We start from the raw sequence: 23,465 nt of genomic DNA on the forward strand, positions 1-23,465 counted from the left end.
CTAGAAGAAAATGTATAGATATCTTGTGGAAAATAGGTCTCTGACGGATTGAAAATCTAGCATCTGTATCAAAATGAATCTGAAACTGAAACTGAAAGCAGTTTCAAAATGAATGTGAAATGGCTGAATTTTATATGAAACAAAGAACAATTTCTTTTACTAGTATAGAGCCTGATATTCAAAACCATGGCTGCCTCCATTAGCTGTTTTTTCCTTGAAAATATGTGCAATGGTTAAACACTTAAATACTAACTTTTAGAAAGTAAATACATGTAACTATAACACTGTGAAGATGATACAATGTACTATCATTTAACCCAGGGTTAACACATTTTGTTGGCTTTCCTTAAAAGATTTGGGCCTCGTGCAAATTGTTATAATTACTGAAATTCGATCTGTTTTCCAAAAACAACAAAGTAAAATACTTAAGCGAAAAAGCTCAGGGAATTAAATCATTTGATTGACATTGCATCGATAACAACAGGAACTAACAAATTGTCATGAATTACGGAGAAATTTGAAGCTATGGTTAATAGCTTTTTAGGGAGCGTCTTCTTTCCTGTTTAAACAACATAATCAAGAGTTATTTTTACCAAATGAGTAATCACATAGAAAGAATAAAAGCAAATTTTCTTGTTTAACAAACATTGGTAATTTGGAAAATAAATAAAACGTTCAGCAGGTTTGTGACAAGACATTTCTTACTTTTATCAGAGTTAATTGTAGAGTCATTAGGGCAAACAATAGCTTCAGCCCCCTTCTTTAGCAAATGAAGGAGATTCATACTGTAATAGAGTAGTTCATTGAAGCATCTGCAAATGTATCATAATTTTTATTTCCATATTCTTCTGTCGATTCAAAGCTAGTCTCTTTGTCACCTAGCATTGTATAAAGCCACACACCTAATCAAGTTAGTCAAGTTATTCACAATGTTATGTGTGGTAAAAGTTGTTTTCTGACAAAAACTCAGGGTAGACAAAGTTATTGGTGGAAAACCCAAGGTAATCAAAGCCATTGACAGAAAACTCTGGATAGTCATAGTCATTGACAGAAAACTCAAGGAAATCAAAGTTATTGATAGAAATCTCGGGGTAGTGAAAGTTATTCATGGAAAACACAGTGTAGTTTAAGTTATTGATAGATACTTATGGCAGTCAATATTAATGACAGAAGAGTCAAAGTAGTCAGTCATTGAATGAAAATCCAGGGTAGTCAAAATTATTGACAGATATTTTCTAGTAAACATCATCTAAAAACACTCAATGTTGCCATAGTATTTGACATAAAACCAAGGATAGTCAAAATTATTTAGAAAATTCAGGAAAGTCAAAGTTTTTGACATAAAACTCATGGTAGTCAGTCACTGATATAAACTCATAATAAGCAAACTCAGGATAATCAAAGCTATTGACAGAAAAGTGAGGGTAGTCGGTCATTGATGGACAATTTATGATAATCAAAGTTATTGACAGAAAAGTGAGGGTAGTCAGCCATTGATAGAAAATTTATGGTAATCAAAGTTATTGACAGAAAAGTGAGGGTAGTCAGTCATTGATGGAAAATATATGGTAATCAAAGTTATTGACACAAAAGTGAGGGTGGTCAGTGATTGATAGAAAATTTATGGTAATCAAAGTTATTGACAGAAAAGTGAGGGTAGTCAGTCATTGATCGAAAACTCATTGTAATTAAAGTTATGGGCAGAAAATTCGTGGTAGTCAGTCATTGGTCGAAAACTCACCGTAATCAAAGTTATTGAAAAGGAAGTCATTGTAATCATATATGTCAATAGCAGGGTCGCTGAATAATGTAACATGTGGCAAATATGACTGTTTTGCACACTTCCTATTTTAAGCTGTGTAACCTGTTGATTTGCTAACAATCTCACACTGATTAGACTAATTGAAATACTGACAGAACAAGTGTGTAGTATGCCTGTGGTGCTTTCAAATGTCAAAATGCCTTTGTTTATGTTTGGATACATTTCTTGTTCTATAATCATTAATAGGCGAACAGAACTCTGAGCGGCTTAAAAGCAACAGTATTTAATTCCAGCATTTCCCCTGTAAACATCTATTAACTATTGAACTCTTTCTTGTCTATAGCTTAACTAACTGAAGAAGTTATGGTATTTGCTCTAACGCAAAGGATGTTTACTATCTAATATTCATTTTACAATTTCAGAACTTTTAATTTTGCATTAACTCAAAATACGTAGAATGTGTACGAAAAAAGATCTTTGAACAAAACAGAAACCAAGTACTCGTGTTGATCAACCGACATAAACTCAATTTTTCATTTATAAAATTTACCACTGCCAAGTTTAAAGCTTTTTACCAAATCTTGTATGTTCATTAAAACCGATGAATATCTACATGATTTAAAAGTTGAAACTATCGCCGAAAAAAAACAACAACGAAAAACACATGTTTTTGTAAATACAGTCTACCTTGGAATGTGCGTCAGTGTCAATATCATATAGCGTTTGTACAAAGGCAGGGGATAGTAGATTTGGAATTTCCGCAGAATTGCGTTGATACCAGTGCGAGAAAAATAATAAAATATACATTTTTGTGAAATGTCAGGATACAGTAAAGTGAAAATATTACATAGACTAAGAACTTTTTCATGTATCATATACCATATTCAGCCTGCCAATTTAGTTGTTTTAGGACCAGTAAAATATCGATATCTAAAGAGGGAGAAAAAATATCAATTCAAATATCTGTTTTATACAAGAATTATTCATTCATGGCAGTCCGTAGTGGTACAAACACAATAAATAAGCAATGAATGTAAACGCCTATAAGAAGAATTCATATACCTTTTCTATTCAGAAAACGTACCCGAGCCAAAATACGAAATTGGCACAATAAAACTTATAGCTGGATTTTAAAAATAGAGAGCATAGTTATGCTATGCAATACCAAGAAATATCTTTAAAAATGATGGTCGGCGAATTGTAATAAGGAAAGAAGTTTATGAATTTTGCATCTAACATTCCTCTTTCATCTAACATTTTTCAAATTGCAAAACTAAACATCGCACTTTAACAATTTAAATGGTTCTCTTTTAATTTTTCGCAAAGGTTTCGTAGGGTTGCAATTTTGTTTCGTTTATCCTTAGACGAATAATTACAGCAGTAGGTTGATGAAGATTCATGAAGCGGTTCATGAGAAGGGTCATTAAACGTGTTTATATTTTTAGCTAAATTGGTCCCTATCCCCATTGTTACACATCGAATTTGATAAAAATCCATTACATTTTAGTGGTTAATGCGAAGAAAGGCATATCTACTTTTAGCTATAGTGGTCCCTAATAGGGCCCAAGTTCCTATATAAATAAATTTGGAAGAGGACCTTATAATGATGCTCCAGACCAAGTATGACAAAGATCCACCAAGCTGTTCATGATACGCTGCATAAAGGCATTTCTAGTTTTAGCTCTAGCAGCCCCTAAAAGGGGTCAAATGTCCCAGCTGGACAAAGTTGGCTGCGGGCCTAATAAAGATGCTACAAATCAAGTTTGATTAGAACACATGAGAAAAATCAATTAAAGGATTTTTTTTATTTATTATTTTTATTTATTCCTAAAATAGGTCAACTGCTCCCGTTTTAACAAATGCATATTCACTATTCATGAATCTTTGGACATTGACGTCACACTTATAAAAAAGTGAAGGTCAAACAAAACATACAATTGTAATTATTTCAATATTTCTGTTTCATAATAAGCAAAGTTTGACCGTAGTCATATCACTGTATGCAGCGTACCTTCAGTTCAGTGTAATGAGATTCAAACATTATATAGCATATATATAATGAAACAGATTTCAACTGAGTTCAATATTTGCATACCATACTAAAGAAAAATATTCATATATAATAAATCATTTAAATAATTTATAACAGATATATCAAAGCAAACAAGTACTCATTTTAATATGCAATCTGAATAAGTCACAAAAACAAGAAACCTTTTCATATACAGACGACAATTGTAACAAGAAAAAATCTTTTAAAAATTACTTCTCTACATAAAAGATTCTTATCACACCCTTATTCATGTGATACGCAGACCGTATTCAGCTCTTTTTTTAATTTGATATATGTTGGTATTTGAACAGGTTTTTATCATATTTATTAAACTTACTTATCATTTTGAGATATATCAATATTCTTGCTAAATATACTGAGCCAAAGTTAGCTTTAAAACTGTGAACAGCGTCGTTTAAGATAAACGCTTTGTCTACATTTCACTCAGCGTAGCACAATCAACAGAGTAAAAGAAATTTACACTCTCGTCCAATCAGGCAGAGTGTTGCATAAATCTTCCATTTTGATAAATTATCTATAATGCGTTATCAAGTAGTTTGATTTGCAAACTGAAGTCACGTGGCATAGGTAACGAAAACGAATTTAGACGGCGTCGCCGAAAAACAGCGTTCTAGTGATTGTAACAAGTCTTAATCATTAAGTTCACTAAATATACTGAAAATACAATGATCATATATATTTCCATCAGCAGAATACAGACACATCCTGATACTGGCAAAATCTCTCAATTATCTAAATAGGGCTTGTCGCAAGTAATCAATTTGTTGTCGACGAGAACAAAAACGACAGAAACCAAACAATCACATTAAAATATACTTAGTTGTCTTCTTGACGATACATTTAATGACACCAAAATCTTTAAAATTTCACTGGAGTTGCCTAAGCAGAATGTATAATTACATGCTCCACGATATCCTAGTCATTTACTTTAGTCCATGTCATACTTCCATTGTAAAAAAGTTATTAAACTTATACAAACATTTTTAATTTAACACGACAAAAATCTACATAAATATGAGTGTTTAATGAGGTTATTAATAATTTGAACGCGGTTTAAAACCGTATACAACCAGAGTTAATGAAACGTTTAAATTCAAATTCTAGATTGCTTTTGAATACTTGGGTCTTTTAAGGAAAATATGGCTCTTTGCATTATTTGTACATGTACATGTTGATATAGAAACACCTAACTATGATCAAAATGAACAACTGACAGACTGACAAGAGAAGGGACAATAACCATAAAATTTACATTCAAACTTTCAAGTTTTCGTGTTGATTCATAGATAAGCTCTATCCTTCCATAAACTACTCTCGTATTATCTTCCTATTAGTTGAATTTATTTTCATTTAATGTTTATAATACAATCTCAATGCGAAATCAGATGGAATGATGACTGTGCTTCAGTACACAATGACAATTTCGAGACAGCAGAGCTCCTTGAAAACATAGAAATGCTGGAGTATGTACTTTTCATTGTAATTTCTTAAGCGAATTAATGTCAGCAGCGACAAAGGCAAATTAACAGATTGCCCCTATGTAAGGTTTGTTGTCTTTGAAATAATTGTAAAGTGTGTCATTCTTTTTAGATAATACTTGAGTTCAGTTATTCATATCTTAAAAAATTAATGCAATTTAATAAAAAAACATTGTTATTCAGAATCTGAATTAAGATTTATTAATGATGTTAAATGTTTATGAATTCATAAAGGAAAGCTCTCTTCTGATGAAAAATATTTGATGCAGTGATATGTCCCCTTTTCAAATACATATATATATTTTTGAACTGATATGGTCACTAATGACAGAAAGAACAGGGAATTTAGTGGGAATATGGTAATATTTACTCCATTTGGATTTTTCACTTATGCAAACATAAAAAAGAAGTGATTTCTTTTTCAAAATTGGACCATTTTAATGCATTTGTAGTATATCATTTATTTGCTACATTTGCAGTGTATTAAAAAAAAAGTTCAAAGGTTATATCATCAACGCTAAAGATACTCAAATAAAGTATCACTATCTATATTTTTACGTCCGTTATTTTGGTGAAACTAAGTTGAATCTTAAAAAAAGAACTACCTCTTTAACTTCAAAGGATGCAATGGTAAAACGCTTGAAGGACATTATTTCATTTGGCTAGCATTGTGTCGATAATGGAAGAAACTATGAAACCGTCATGAATACCGAGACATTTTCTCTGATTGTTGCTAGCTCTTCTCCATTTATTTTTAGATTAATTGTATCACAATAATAAACACGCTAAAGACAAAATATTTTACACCAGAGAAGCGAATATAATGAAAACTGATACAGTATTACACGGCAACGCTTTAAAAAGCATAATCTAGAATAATAAAGCAATTATCTTTCATTTTTTCTCTGTAATTCTTATTTTTTCAGATTTTGAAGATTAAAGACACTTACGTCATCTGCATGAAAGGCTTGTCACAATAGTAGATTAAAAAAAAAGAAAGTCAAATTGTCTTTAATTTTTTCTTTCAACATAACATATTTGTTTCAGCAGTTTAAACCTTATACAAGGACAGACAGTAAAGGCAATATTTTCGGGCAAACCTTTAGCCTAAAATGGTTTGAGAAGGACGGTCGGATATTCGGACGGAACATAGTGAATCCAACCACAACTGTGTCTGGTCCATTGACGGACAGCACCAGACCAACTACCTATTCTGCTGACTGTTTCCATGTGAACACAATCAGACGACGCCCAACTAGCACAACCATTCGTAGATGACTTGAGCCGGGACGGCTTAGAGCGTATAGATGACAACCTAAAATACAACGTAGGTTTTACTGGTAAAAAAGGATAAGCGAACTGAAACGTTGGAAACATACATCGTTCACAGAAGTAAGAAGACCCACTGTTTTATGAATTCACTTCTGACAGCAAACAATAAATGTAGTATGACAGCTTCTTACCTTTTTTTCTATTTAATGGTCTCTGCAGTAAACTTTACTATGTATAATGTTTTCAGCAGCCTCCCCCTCAAAGTCGAGCAGACGAAAGGTGTAAATCTTACCATCTTTACCTGAAAACATGACATATGGCATTATTACAGGAAAGTGTTTCGAAGCAGGAAGTCATTTATTTATATAATTAAACTTGATATTATACCAAAAAGATACAAATAAGAAACAAAACATGTAAATATGGTAGGAAGTATGATATGGGTTTAATAGGAAAGTCAGAATCTAACGTAATTACATCATTTAAAACATTACAAATGTTGAAGCACACAGAATGGAAGTTAGCTGCATCGTACCATTTATCTTTCCTCATTATATGTAGACCATGAACCTCTACGACATTGCTTTGTTTTACACAAACAGACTTATCAAAAATCAGTCTAAGGTGTAACCCCTCTGAAAATATAACAGAATAAGGCTGAGTATTCCGTTGAAATGTCAACACTGTTAAATGTCTACCCCTAGAGCAAATCTAATTACGCTAGAAATGGAATGGTTATCTAGTTCCCCTTATTGTAAAATCATTAAATTTCGTGGGCATGAAATTTCGTGGTTTTGGTCAAAACGGCAATTTCGTGGGGATATGAATTCGTGGATTTCAACTTTTGAACATAAAATGAATGGGAATTTTACTTGTTCGTTGGGATTAAATTTCGTGGATTGACTCAACCACGAAATCCACGAAAATTAGTCCCCCGCGAATATTAATGATTTCACAGTAGTTGTTTGAAGCACATCTAGATTTGTATTTTAGAGATAGGTTCATGTAAATCTAATTTATCTTCTAAATGCAGGCAATGCAAATTAAAGCCAGAGAGATTTCGTTCTTTCATGTCTGTTATGTATTATCTGTCTGGAAAATAATGTTTATTTAATTCTATGCTTTTCAGTGGAAGTACAGGAATATATCAATGAAATTTAATTGATTTTTTCCTTGTTTCAAAGCAGTGAAATCATCATTTTTATTTTTCACCGGCTCGGATCTATAAATCAATATGGAAAATATAAAATAAACATAGCCAAAAATTTGATCAAAAACATACATAAAAAGATATAGATTAAAACCATATAATGAGATTTAGAAGTCCCAAAGAACTATTTAACATTTTCAACAAGATATTGTGACATCATGGCATTTTGATCATGATCTATATTTAGGGCATACAAGGATTTAGAAAATTGCTATATATCTGTATCCTCAAAGTAGATATATTATCTTGGAAAAAGAAGTAACGTGGCACGACATTGCCAATAATGATAGTCAATTGATCAATTTGTATTTTTTTTACAATCTAAACTTAAATACAACTATAACCCATTTCATCAGGTACAACGGGCATCGCAGATCCCACTGCTAAAATAGATATATTATCTTGAAATAAGTAATTTGCCGCTATCTAGGACCAAGACATTGCCAGTTAAAATAAAATCAATTGATCAATTTGTAAATTATTATTATAATCTGAACTTAAATACAATTATAACCCATTTTATCAGGTAAAACTGGCTATCAACTATTCAGAGCGACGTTGCAAAAAAGTAATACCTACATTCAAATTTAAAGTTGTAGTAAATATATATTTACAGCACCCTACAATAAAGTGGTGTAATAATAAAACTAAAAGCGTCGTACCCGATGAATCCGATGTAATGATAGGATGGCAAAAAATCACTAAAACAATGCTGCAGTTCCAACGGCTGAAAAAAGATATATCATACTTAAACAGAGCTCGCACAGTAAAAATTCTGCCACTGTAGAGCAATTCGCTAATTTTCACTTTGTAGGAAGTATTTGACTTCTTGTGTTTCTGTATACAATTATTTATTGTCAGGACTATCATAATATTAAGCACAATTTATGTTGACCACTTATTAGCTATCACTTTGCAAAAATACTGCATATCAAATTTGGGATTTTTCCTTTTCGGCATGCAGTAGTAGGACACATACATAAAGTCTTTTTAAATTAATAAGCTCCGAAAACGAGTTCTTCTAATGAAATACACTGTTTTGATCATTTTCTTAGAAGCCTACCTGTGTTTTTAACATTCTGGACTGTGGTCACCAAACTTGTTGGTGCATTTCCTTTTAATATCGTCTTGAGCTTTAAAGTCTGAAATATATACAACTCAATGTTACAATAAAGACACTTATTTCATCGATTTCTGTAAACAAGCATCCATAAGGTTATTAGAATCTATAAAGCAGTTTAGTAAGTAAGGGACTCTATATTATATTTTATAGAAAAAAAACCTCAATGCAAATTAACCAGGTACTTAAAGTTACATATATCCTGCCAATTCATTTTAGCAGTTTTTGTAAGCAATGTTAATATATGTTTTCTAATTTGTAGAAACGTCTCATGTCTACTTCTTTAATGCACGTACACCAATACATCAAACATTTATATCTGACTTGGTTCAGCATATTCGCCAACTGGAAAAGTTGTGACTGAATTATACATGTTACCTAGATGGCAATGCTACTGTTTGCTTCACAACGCCTCTAACAGACATTATTCAACTGTGTGATCGAAAGAATTGCTCGGGGATCTGTAAGTAAAAACAGATTAAAAACAAATTACAATTATATTTGGTTACAGCAATAAACTTTTACTGAGTCGATAAACTTGTTAATTGTACGCATCCAATTTGTTAACACAGGAGAGCATAGAATCTCAAAGTCTACGTGAGAGACCCTTTTCAACGAATACCATAAAGATTGGATTTAAATGTGTGAATCTGGATTTATCAACAGACGAAGCAACTACTTAAACAAATGGAGAGCAATACTATTCAGAGCTCTTCAAATATTCCATATTTAAATGTAAACACAAAGTCACCGCATCCGAATGTTCAAATGAAGTAAGGATAATTTATCCTTAAGTTGAGCACTACCACACTAATGCACCACCACAATCCGATAATATTATAATACAAAATAAATTCAGAATTAACAGTTCTATCAATTCTGTATTCACTATATTATTCAAGAATTTTAAAGGTGAACTTACGTTTTTAAAGGTGTAGCACTGTTGAAACAAAACTGCATGTCCTTTTTACTAAAAAATTAACCTTAATTCATCTTAAAATAGCTGCATTATTTTTAAGATAGCAGTTTACAGACAGCGATCTGCATATATTTTAAGGTATTGATATTAATATTTAAAGTAGCAGTCCTAAGGTAGTGAGTTTTATATATTTTAAGGTATTAATTTAATAGGAAACGAAATTAAAGTAAAATAAGGTGTCTTGCATCCTTAGCCAGCACTGCAGACACTATCTTTCGGTTCAGCCTGTGCTGGAAAAAACCCAAGAACATATGACATTATACATTCCTTGTGAAAATGCACTGGTGCCTTAAACATGTTTTACTCAGCTGAAACACTCCGCACTCTAATGTCACACATTCAAAATGCAATCAGCACACCAGACATCACTGACTAAGGAGAAGACACAAACAAAGGATAATGGAATATTTTAATAAAGTAAAGATTCTATCTATATTATTTAGTTTCTTCTAGTGAAGACTGTGCTATATAATTTAAGTTCCCAGTTGTATGGTAAATAAGTACATTTGTATTACAATGGCCAGCTTCCGCATGAGGTTTTGACAACAGAAAATATTTCTTATAAAGTGGTTTACCTGTTGTTTATTAAGAGTTATAAAAGTTTACCTGATACAATTAGTCCATCAAAAAACATTTACGATCCGATGAATTGTCTTTATTTACCTTTGAAGACTCTGTATATGAGCTTTTAATACCTGTTTTCTTACCTTCCATAATATTTTAGCATTTTCATTGGTTACTAGGTGGTCATGTGGTAACACTAATTATTTCTGTGAAGGGTCAGTAGATTTTCATGTCGATCTAGGCTAAAATCAAGTAGTCGATAAAACAAATCAATTATAGGGATTGTAAGTGACCCTCCTTGGAAATATGTGGGGGGTCGATATGATTATTTTGGGGACTCGGCTAACGACCAGCCCCTAGCCCCTCCCCCACCCCACCTCCCCGTGGTCATCATACTGACCCCATGTATTTCCGTGGAGGGTCAATAACAAACCCTATATTAAATACATATGTCTATTTGATTAAAATTTTAATTTAATATAACGGTAAACTAGTATATACGGGTTTTCCTGGTTGACACAGAGTAGACGGGGAACGGCTGATTAATTGTTGAAATCGACTTTCATGGTGACATTTGCGACGGGTCTTATTTTCTCACATACTTTCTGAGGCAGAAAATGTAATCTGTCATAAATCTCAGCAATGAACAGTCTTCTTCCTGTTTCAAGAACAGGCCCAATTAAAATAAAAGAGAAATTGTCTCTAATGATGCAAAGCACGGAAAAGAATAAAAATAACTTCCGTGTTTTGCAAATAGTAGAAAACTGAAAACCGATGAACACAGTTAATGCATTTTATAATATGACATTTATACTTTATGTTATAATTTTGCACTAATCATATTGCTAAACGGTCTAATAATAGGGTCATTAACGCTCAAAAAATCTCTCTAGAGTTTCACAGATTGAAAAGGTAAATTTTGAGTTATCTCATCTAACTTAAAGAAATTTCAGTCTATTTACCTTGAAAGTAGGCCTGCAAATTTAGAGGAGAATAATATTAAAATTTGGCAAAAAGCAGTAGTGGAAACACAAGTCCCTTCATGTTGTGGTTAGTTTAAATGGATCAAGTCTGTTTAAACAATTACAGAAAAGGAGCACTCATGAAATAGTTATGTAAAGTAAATTATTTTGAAAGTTGGTGTGTAGTTTCTTAATGTAAAAATGTTTGCACTGCATAGAAATAGGAAGTGATAAAGCCCAGCAGTTGAACATGCTTTATCAATGAATTGGAATTAATTGAAAAAAGAAACTTTACAGAGGGTCATCGATATTTCATAATCTATGCCTAATTTTATACTGCTAAGTAATTAAGGTAATACCTTCTTTTAATAGAAAGGAGGAATTTACATCTAAAATAACTAATGTTCTTTTTTTGCTATCAAATTGAACTTTATTTTAGTTTAAATGTAAATGATTAGATAGGGTATAAATGCATAATACATTTTAAGACAATGGAATAGAAACATTGATACCACCAAGAACTTTAAGAGGTTCTCACACTGTACCTCTGTTAATACTTTCGCACATATTTGTTACGAAGAAGAGAATTGTTACACTATCATATCAATCCTGAAGTTTGAGAGTAAAGATGACGGCAATTAAACCTTCTTTTGTCGTCATTAGTTACAATTACTGTATTTAACTCGAGATAATCGACATCGCAAAAATGATTATCTCGGAACTGTCGTATTTCACCGTTTCCTAAACTGCGATCTCGTTTAACATGGAAGTTTCAAACGATGTATTTTCTGTTTAAAACTAGATGGTAATATATTATATCGGATTATTTTTGAGAATTGTTGAGTATTACATATTCTAGCATAAAAACTACTTTTTTTTCACTGGATCCGCCATGTATTAATGGGGAAAGATCGTGTGCTCATAAGGCAATTCACGTGCTGTTAATATCCGATTTTTATTTTTGAAATGCTTTCCCAGGGACGTATGTGTATTTTTGCGAAGATTGATATCTGGTTTTTGCGTCTAATTTCTTTCATAAAAACCACTTCTTGTAGCATAAAAGATGCAATCTAATCCATAGAATGTTTTACTGTATCAGTTACCAACGCCAAATGCACTGCCCCCAACAATGTTCGTACTAACTTCTTCCCTTGTTTACTCCCCTTTTAGAACTCAGCGTCGTTTCAGTTTTTGTAGACAACCGTGAATGTTTAAGAATCGCGTGTAACTTGTGCGATTGTTTGTTTTTAGGAAGCATATTTATGAATTTGGTATCAGTCAGTATGTTCTTATCTAATTTCTGGACGAATTTATATAAACATCCTGAATTCTTGACACTACGTTCGTACTCATCCGTACTCCAAATGTGTCCGTACTCAGAATAACTCGTTGTAAAGTTATTATTCTTGACATTGTGCTCCTGTTTACCAAATGTTGAAGTTATATGTACAATTTTGGTAATTTCATGTTTGTAATAACGAGAGATAAAAAATCGTTTAAAATTTCTAGTAATGTTGCTGATTTCTGGGCCCTGGTTATGGATATTTGAAACATGTTTACCGTTTCCAAGAGCAACCGAATGGTAATTAAAAATGTATTGGAATCGTAAAGTTATCACATAAAAACAATACATTTATATAATATTATGCAAAAATAGTAACAAATCACGTTTGTTTTGTGTATAAGCGTCTGCAGAAGCCCTTGGGATATCCTCGACCTTCGGTTTCGGTCACAAACAATCCCGCGGGCTTCTGCAGACGTTAATACACACCAAAAACGTGAACTATCCCTACAATCATCACTTCAAATTTAACTCCATTTATAGTGTTAAGTCTAATAATAACTATTTATTTTAGGTACGTGCGTATGCATTAAAGGGTACAATCTGAAAAAAAAATGAAAGGTTAATTTTCTGGGAAAGAATTATTTGGAGCAAAAACAATGACCATTAAATAAATGTAGACAAACATTATTGTAAGATTAGGTGACTAGGTACCTTCCATTTCTTTCAAACTTTTTACAAAGATTCAGAATTACTGCATGTATAGATATAGTATATATGCGTCAAAGTATGGAGAAAGTATGGAGACAAGGTTTAATGTTGAAAATTCATAAACCAACACAGTTTTGTCAAAACATATTTCGCTTTAATAAGCTTCTTCAGTTGACAATAACATACACAATGATACGTGAAATACGGAAATGACGTTGACGCGCCAAATGGACGTCGACGTTTAGACGCCATAAATGGATGATAAAAGTGCATCATGAAATAATACGTCTATGAATGTTAGATAATATACATTATTATTCTATTTTTCAATGTAATAGTTGTAGACGTTATATTTTAGATAATACACATAAACTCATCATTAATTAACTGGATCAAATGATACATGAATTTCCACAAAGACTCGGCCAGTAAAATATTCAAAAAAGTGGAAATAACAGTTAATTATTGAAGATTCAAATACAAAAGTTTTAAAGGTAGAATCTAACAGAGATTCATTTCAAATTTCATAAAGCCACGATAAAGGCACACTTTGTTATATATATGTGGAGGAAAGACATTAAATTATTAACAAGATAATTGAACATTTAAAAAATTAATCTAATTGTTTATAATATTATGCGCTAATTTATTTAGCAAATACAATATATATGCCAGAATTAATCAAATTACGTTCCAAACAAAACTTGCAGACGGTACGTACTGTCTTTATCAAAATTTTATATATAATAAAGGGAGGTAATAATTAAAATGTATTTTGTTGTTTTCGCAAAACGTTGTCAAAAAAATTTAGACAAGGTTTAGAAATATAGGAAGATAAAGTTGAGAACTGTTCGATGCATGACTGTGACTCTTTTGCTTGTTACGTAACTAAAGTACTTTTCCACTCTTCATAGTATGTAGCCAGCAGAATACTTTACTTGTAACATTCTTATGTCTAAACGATTGTCCCAATGATCTTGTAAAATTCACAGTGCAACTCTATTGTTTATGCTTATAAATAAAGCTAATAAGACATACAACCATGTACACACAAAATTGGCCCTCTATAATTGTGTTCTGATTATCTTACGACACAGACATATGTTACTTAATTGAAAAGCTTAACAATTTCTTCTACTATCAGTTCCGCGACTTTCGTCTTAAATCCACTAAAACATTATGAAAGACTTTTCTTTTAGGAGATACCGTGCCTTCATCTATAATGTCAGAATTAATAAGATCAAACAGAATTATTTGAACTTGTTTTGACGCGGTTTGTACGGTAAATTGTTGGAAAAGGGCCAACCCATAATCATCTCCTATAAGACTCCATAATTATTATAAATATACATACCATTTAATTATTTTCCACAAACCACATGGCTCGTTCACCTTGAGAAGATGGTTGGCTCGGTACTCTGCGTTATCGTTACACAAACTGTTTATAGTTTCAAATTCTGATCGCAGAATGATATTCTGTTTAAGGATTTGTTTCTACTTTAGTTTCGATGGAAATAATCGAAGATAAACATATCTTACCAAAACACGAAATAAATTATATTTCTGCAAAAGCCTATAAATATCTGGTATATATCCCAGTGTCTGTGTATCATAGTTAAGAAAGCAAATTAGCCTGTTAGTAAACACTAGTTTTGCAAGATAATGTATGGGTAGTCTGTACAGTTAGCCAAAAACAGTGCAATTTCTTATAATCAATTTCACTTTCACGTTGAGCCAATAGCACTTAGAATTAAGTCTGTGCCGGTGCTATTTGATAAACACTGAATAAACTTTAGGCAAAATATGTGGGATCTCTCTAACTGAAGTAAATATGTAGACGCAATATTATTCCACAGCTCATACGTTTTGGTAAAACAACCGCTTTGTAAATATTATACAATGTAATACAGTTCAATCCCTCTATGTGCAATCCATTATTATAGAAACCTAGCAATTTCACACCAATGTTTTACATTAGCTGGCTAGTGCTTAAGTATATATCTGTTTTAATGCCTTAATTAGTATAATCTAGACTCATTTTTATTTCTTTTCCCCTTAAAGACCATACTAACTTCCGGTTTCGAGTAGAAACTTGGGGTCGCATTAAATACCACAACTGCGCATTTATTTGGGTTATATTTGTAGAGTCACGGACAGGAATATGTATAACAGATGTCTAGCAGATTGCTTAAAGCCTTACTGAAATAGGATATGAGCGGAATGCCGTCTACCATGGTTGGTAAAGATATATTCATGTTATATATAATTATGCACATTCCGCAACAAGTTTCTTGTAGCTTTCCGATCAAACCATTTATAAAAAGAAGATAGAGTAGTGGCAAACTATTCTCAGGTGACGTGTTTCTGGTTCTTTTTTGAATCATTCCGATGCATATTAGAGTTTGAGATTTCAACCTTCGCCTTCCCCTTCAACGTCTCTTGAGAAGTTAACGTATGAAATTGAAGTTCGATTAAAATTCCTTGAGATTTCAAACTTTATAATGAACCTTTCTTCTCTTAATCCGCCCAATTTATCTGTAATTATGATCGTTTTTCTCTTGCATTTTGATATCAATTGTCCGAAAGTGCAGGGCTTTTACAAGAGGTTTCAGAAATGAAAATTGAATAAAAACATTTCAATTAACATAATCATCGTATGGATATCAGTGCGATTACAAAAAAAAAAAAAAAAAAAAAAAAAAAAAAAAAAAACAACAACATTTTATATAAAATGATGTCAGTATACAATGCATGCTTGTAAATCATACATGAGAGAAAATAAAAATGATAATCATATCAACGTATTCTATTCTTGATGGTGTTCTTGAAAGATATTACAGTTAATATCTTTTAAACAAAAACATGAGACATCAACTACAACAAATGCATTTCCCAATATACTTTGAAGTTAAATATATGTCTGAAATAAAGCAAACACAAAAGGCTGTTGACTAGTATTTCATAGTTTTTCTTAAAGGTTTATTTTTTATCTTGAATTGGTACTTTGTACATCGAATTCCTTAAAAGACGCGTTTTACTTGTAGACTGTTCCTGTTGAAAATCTAACCTTTTAAAAGATATGTTGATAACATGAGCCAATATACCCAATTTATGAATACATTTAACAAGCGATTTGAAACAAATGTAAGATACTCTTGTGATATCATACGTTTTGGCATCATGTTACTCAGTTTGACTCTGTATAATGCCAAATTCTCAGACAGCACAACATAATCGTGCCAAGTCACCATGTGTCTAGCGAAACAGTCAAGAAGTGTTCGGTGGAGACGAAAATTGTCTCACAAAATAACATGTGGGCATATACACGTATTTGTTTGAATATACTATTTCATAAGTAAAGCATGTGCAGATCAAATAATTTTGGTTAAGCGGGACACCAACTTTAAAAGGGGGGTCACCCATTCAGAGGGGGGTGGGGGCGGGGGTAGTCACACCGAGTTTCAAGACCGATTTACTTTGTAAAATGTAAAAATCAAAGGGGGATTAACCCACAATGCCCCTCTGCCATGTTCTGGGTCCGTGCATGTAAAGAATAGAGCTATCCCATATGGCTAACGGGAAACCTCTCGCATCATGATATCATAGACCTAAAATTGTCTGATACTTCAAAAAAGTCCGTCTTACTAGTATCATTTTATGTTTGTAACTAAAACGCAATTGTCTTACTAAGTGTCCGGCAGAAACGGATTGATTCTATTTGGAAGTTAAAATAAAATGTTCCACCAAATGATAATCGCGCGTTATCATTCATTTTTCAAATAAAATGACTGTCATGCCATGTGCCTCCATCCAGATTTCAGTCTTTGATGCCGTGTATGTGGACAGAGTAGATGTACAAAGACTGAAGTTTTGACTTTCGTGATATCACATCTTCAGACGTTCAAAACTTCACTTCTTACGACAAAAAGGCCCATCTGGTATAATCAATACCGCCCGAGGACACAAATATGCCGTAGAAGTTAAAGTTTGAACAAAATCACAAAGTTTCTCAAAATCAGTTGATAACTTCATACTTCCAGGTACAATTCAATGTATTTAGTTAAAATCACTAGCCAAACAAAGCTTCAATATTCTTATACTTACTGATAGTGTTTCGCATCAAATTTAGTCCAGTTATATATATGGATAATTGAATAACTTAATAAGCAGAAATCCTGAAACTAAGCTTTTTATTTCACGTAAAAATAAAACGCAGTCTTAGGATTACTTGAAATTACATGGAAAACTTTAGTAGCAACGTCTGATATAAATAAAACACACGCATATTGGTGACATTTTACCCCAAATATATATGAGAGACGTTGAAGGGGAAGGCGAAGGTTGAAATCTCAAACTTTCTATTGTTGATTTTCCACACAACTGGTCATATTTGTGTACAGTTCAGAAAATATTAAAAGAGTTGTAGAGTCTAGCCCGTCTTGAATGAGTTTGCAGAGCATTGTTTTACGTCTAGAAAGCAGTTACGAAATTTGCTAGAATGTTCTTTGTTAAACCAAATGGATTATCTCAGCACAAAAGATCCATTACGCAGCCAAGTCTTACCTGGAAGCCACCTTGTTGTTGGCTTAAGACTGGTAAAATTTAAGATTTCGTTCTTTCTACGAGGACCATTTCAAATAATTTAAGAACAGTTAATGTAAGTGTTATTACATGGTAGTTGCTAGGATCGTCCATGCGCTTATTCCTACCGTTGTTTATTGTCACAATTATTCCACGTTTCATTACGTCTGGTATAGTATTCCAATTGACCATCCTGTAGTCAAATGTATAAAAGCACATTTAACTGCAAGTAATGAAGTTGTACTTTTGATATGTTTGCCATGTAGTGAATGCTATCCAAAAATATACGTAATACTCTAACAGAATCATCAAAGCCATAAATCAATATAAATATATCAAGATTAATCCACAGAAAAATAACCGTAGACGAAATTAAGAAGAAATGATATTAGCTTACCAATTACATTATTGTTATCAGCTAAGGCACAATCGGAAGTTCTGTGGATTTACTATTGTAAATACTCCTATCTCAGCCTCAGGAGACAGTAAACTATTTCCTGTCGTAAATATTGATTTGTTAACCAAAAAATAGATAAATTATGGATCGAAGTGCTTATTTGCACTTTGAAATAATAATATATATAAAATTTTAGTTTCATTGGAAAGTATTGAGCTGCAGTTATTGAGTAAAAGTCTATCTCTAAACTAGCCTTGACTATGAATTTATGATTTAGTGAGTTACAGCTATGGAGCTGTCATTTTGACATGGGCCTCAGGAAAATTTTAATAGTGAACAAATGCACAAATGACACACTTTTGAGCTTATTTTACAGTGTTATTAAACTTAGAAACCATGTGGCAGCTGTTGCAATTATCTAAAGGTAATTTTCCACACCGATGTGAAAATTGGCAATTATGACTATTTCTCGTCATCAGATTTTGCTGCCATGGCCAGCAAAGTTTAGGGCTTGCAAAATGAAAACAATGAGTTAGACATGTTTTGTTAATGGGTTGTAACGGGACACATATAATTATATAAATGTTGGAACATTTTCGTTTCAAGGAAGTGCATTTTGTTAGGTCAATAAACGTTATGTTAAATTATAAAAACTGAATCGTCGTTCCTTTTTTTCACTCGTGATATACAATGAGCAAAATGCTTATTTGGTAATATGACATTTACCGACATATTTTATCTGGTTTTTCAGATTATCTAAACGGGTATTGAAGTAGCATTGATTCTTGAGTATATCTTTTTGCAAAGTGGTACAAAGTACAAAGCATGCAGGTAGTGCTATACGTACATGCCATCCGTGTTTTACTGCTCTATATGTTTATAATTTTATCATCAGAACGAAATCATCAGTAACGTTAACTAAGTAACTGAACAGCTTTTTTTTGCTCTCACCTTTTTTTAATTTTGATTTATTTAGATCTTCCTGACTACAGCTTCTATATCTGATCATTGTCTGACCACTCTCAGGTTAACCCTAACGAATACAGGTCACCGTTGAACAATATTGGAGACATTACCGTCAAGATGGCTGCTAGTTAACAAGGTCAAATGTAATTGAATACAGTTTTATTACTCTATGATGCTAGTAAATATGATATACAAAATACAAATTTAATGGTTAGATTATATTCCATTAGATATTTGATGGCCCCAAACACACTTTTTGCATTTCAGTATGGCTCATTGTTTACATAATTATTAACATGTTTTAGGTTGATAAAGATAAGTTAATTATAATTGTATTGGAAAATTCGTTTTGCATTTAGCCTCGAATTTTTCTGTAGATTGTCTTAAAGTTTGCACTCTCCTTGTATTATCTAGTGTATGTGTGCATATCATGATAGCTTTGAAATCATAACATTTTATATTTTATAGTTTTTTCTATGCATTTTAGCAATGCACCTTCATTTCATACCTCATATTTTACTTCATTTCATAGTAGTTTTAATTTGCACAATAGTCCCTGATATTTATATACAAATCTAAAATAATGCTATAGTAATGCAATCAATAACTCTAATCAACATTAAATTGCTATTCGCAAGCAACAAACAACTCGTACTGATATATTTGTTTTGAATCTAGGTCACTTCTCATCGTGTTATAAACAAGATTGCTTATTGAATGAGAGAGAATCTGTCGCTTTTTATATTCCTGTTCTATTGATAAAATGAAAGGATTAATGTTCTCTTGAGAATCAAATTCGTGTTATTTTTTGTAGGCACTCAAGGCTACATTTTCTGATTTTCTGTCTATCCCGTCCATATACAATTTAACGTTCAATGTGTGAATGTAGTCATTTTGTATTTAAAACCGATTAATTCCTTCGCTTATAATTTAACACATGTTAAAAATTTACGAAAATAACCTTCCAATTCACTCCGATACTGTTTTAAACATCAACACACCAAAACGTGAGACATATTGCCATGCCAATAGACAGTACATTTTGCTCGCGTCAAGATCTTCCAAGCTTACAGCAAAGTGTGTAAAGACATCATTATGGATTTTGTGATCTAATTAAATATGATCTACAAAATTGGCATGTCTTTAAATGGCTTTTGATATAGCGGTGGTATCGCTAAAATCCAAACCAACTTCCCGAGCTTGTCACTTGATCGGCATTCTAATTGTAAGAATCAGTCACTGGTCTTAAAGACGAGCCTTCTTGATCATATCAGGAGCCTTGGACCAAATGGTTAGTCGTTCAACAGAAATACTTGAATGAACTACCATTTACATAGAACGGGTTTTAATTGATTTTTGAAAAAAAAACGTCTTTGTAGGTCAGAGCATAGGCTATACATATGTTGATCACTTATTGTCTATTTTGTTTCTATGCATATTATCAAGCTTTTTATTTCATGCTTCATCTTATGATAATCTTACTTCATACAATACACTATTATATTTTTGATAATAATCTATAATTATATTAAGATAATACAGCCACGGCCTTATTAGACAGGCCATTTGTACTAAAATAGGGTATAAATCTGCCCTTCTTATACCTGTCCAATTCATAAAATAAGAGAGACAATACGGCCTAAAACTTTTGTTGCTTTTTCAATTCCTGGAGCATTTTCAGTAATAACACAAGAGAGTTTTCTGTAACACCATACGAGAGTTTTCATTAATAAAACGTGAGTTTTCTGTGATAAGACAGGAGTGACTTTAGTGATGGCGGAAATATTTCTTTTTCGCGTTTGTTTTGTTTGTTGTACCTAGAAATATTGTTACAGCATATTTGTATTATACATGGAGTTATTAGAAAAAAAAAATATACAAGAAATTCATTTAAGAGCTTTGAACGCAACAAAGCAAAGGTAATAGAAGATTCAGTTTGTTGTTTGAGTCTATTTATGGAAAGTAACGGTATGCACAAAGCACTTCATGCTTACTATTATACACGATTGTACACTGAGTGTTTGACATTATTCAAATCTAGCAGAAGAAAAATTATATCCATTTGTACATATGACATTTTGCAAAAGCAGAAATTGGTGCTGGCGCAAAACAAGTAGAGCTGACATTAATATTCACAACGATTTGTCATTCCTTTATAATACATTCAATTGAATTTGACTAGCCGTAAGATGTATTGTTATACACTTATACCGCAATGATGTGTGATAAAGCAGACTATATATGGGGTAGTAGTGACATTGATGGATGGCACCGAATTTATCAGGAACTAGATAAGACACCCTGCACAGACAAATTAGTGTTTACCTTTCAGATTACATAACTAATCTCTCTCATTTGCCTTGCAAAACATACTGTTTATATTTAATATCCTAATACCAAGACTACTAAAGTTAAATTCTAACAGCGTTGTTTTGCAAGTACACATTAATACTTTTCAGGTCTTATTTCCTGAAATAAGCAAGATAATGGTGTTTATCACCTTGAGAAAACGTTACAAGAGAAATACTTTGTGGCTACATAAGATACATTTCCTTATTAAATTATGTTATATGTTGCACTGTTCTTCTCAGACGTATAATTATACTAAGCTGTACTATTCTCTGGTTTCACGCAAGTCACTGAGTATATATGTAATGTGGTACCAGACGTGGTAAGTACAGTAGATTACTTTAGATAACCAAATACTCTTCACTTTAGGCTGATCACTACCCGGTATAAGCGTACACAGGTCTAGTCACAACTGTATCGTTCTATAATAAGGGCACAACTTACAGATATGAAAAGGGTTAGCACAATATGAATTTACTGTTATGTGTCACGTTTTCTCCTATTATCCTGGCGTAATCGTAATACAGGCGAAATTACGACATGTATCATAATTGCTATTACTTCAAACTTCTTGTTTTTAATTTCTTAATTCTACCATCCTACTTCTTACTCACGTGCAAATATTTCGTCCAGTCACAGTGCACTTAGGTTGACAGACAATTAATTGGGAAATTGCGCACAAAATTGTAGTCGCATTATCACGGACTCATATAGTTCTTAATTTTCTTCTATGTAAATTAGTTTTGATAAAATAACGTGACAGATCTATTACATACTATCTTGACAATTACGTAAGCAATTTCACCACGAAATAATTGCAGTAAGGATGGTGTCATTGAAACGTAGGTCATACTCAACCATTATAATTTAGAGTCTTATTTTTGAAGTGATTTACAGTGAGTTTATGTGCCTTAAACTATTTTACTTACATCAAATATGACTTATAATATTTTGTTTCTTTAGTTAAAAATGATAACGTTCATCAAGAAACTGTAGGCTATATACATTACAAAAATGTATCTTCCCACGTGAAAGGACCTAAACAGCTAGGAGAGATATTCAAAACTTGTAACTAAATGCTTTGATGTTTAAGTTTTTGAACGACTTGTACTAAAGTTTCGAAGTTATTGCATGGCTCTTGGGGAAAAAAGTAATATCAAAACAACAAAAATTTCTGGAAATATTGTGAAACTTAATATAAATACAGTCAATGTTTTGCTAGACGCATGGATAACTGTATTGCATGCTTTCTGATTCCGTTATTTTGGAAATATAATTCTAAGACTTTCCTAATAAACCACTTCAAAAACAACAACTTAAATTATACCTAGTAAAAATTCATATAAAGTAAGATATAATGGTGTACTATATTGCTAGACGGAGAAAATGGATAGTAGATATGCTAGCATGATTCCTCTCATTGGAGATGTCGTTTTCAATTTTTTATGTTAGAGAAAGATCGTGCAGAATCTCAATTAGAGTGGGAATAAGACCTTATATAATTGCAGTTAAGCACGACAAAGACGAACAAACGTTTCCTTACGCTTTCAGGACTTTTCTCCAAACAATTCTAGGGCAACAAATAAGAAGGTCAGGTAAATCTAGCATGCATTCTACTTCTGTTTAAGGTGGAATGAAACCAGTAGAATATTTAACTGTCTGTGTAATCAAAGTAATCAGGGTACTTCGTGCTTTCAGGTATATTTACTGATGTGGACAGTAGGAAAATGCGTTTTGGCAGAGACTTTCTTTTTGCTT

At 32.2% G+C, this 23,465-nt stretch overlaps 1 protein-coding gene across 1 annotated transcript in view; it reads right to left on the reverse strand.

Moving 5' to 3' along the window:
- Nucleotides 1-6,522: 6,522 nt before the first annotated feature.
- Nucleotides 6,523-23,465, reverse strand: part of LOC123555087 (GTPase-activating Rap/Ran-GAP domain-like protein 3) — a 50,319-nt gene continuing 33,376 nt past the window's right edge. The window contains 3 exon segments of the mRNA XM_053524244.1: nucleotides 6,523-6,629; nucleotides 6,879-6,887; nucleotides 8,860-8,938. Of these exon segments, the coding sequence (XP_053380219.1) occupies nucleotides 6,523-6,629; nucleotides 6,879-6,887; nucleotides 8,860-8,938 (195 nt within the window).

The sequence above is a fragment of the Mercenaria mercenaria genome, chromosome 15, assembly GCF_021730395.1.
Source record: "Mercenaria mercenaria strain notata chromosome 15, MADL_Memer_1, whole genome shotgun sequence".
In the NCBI taxonomy this organism is placed as follows: domain Eukaryota; kingdom Metazoa; phylum Mollusca; class Bivalvia; order Venerida; family Veneridae; genus Mercenaria; species Mercenaria mercenaria.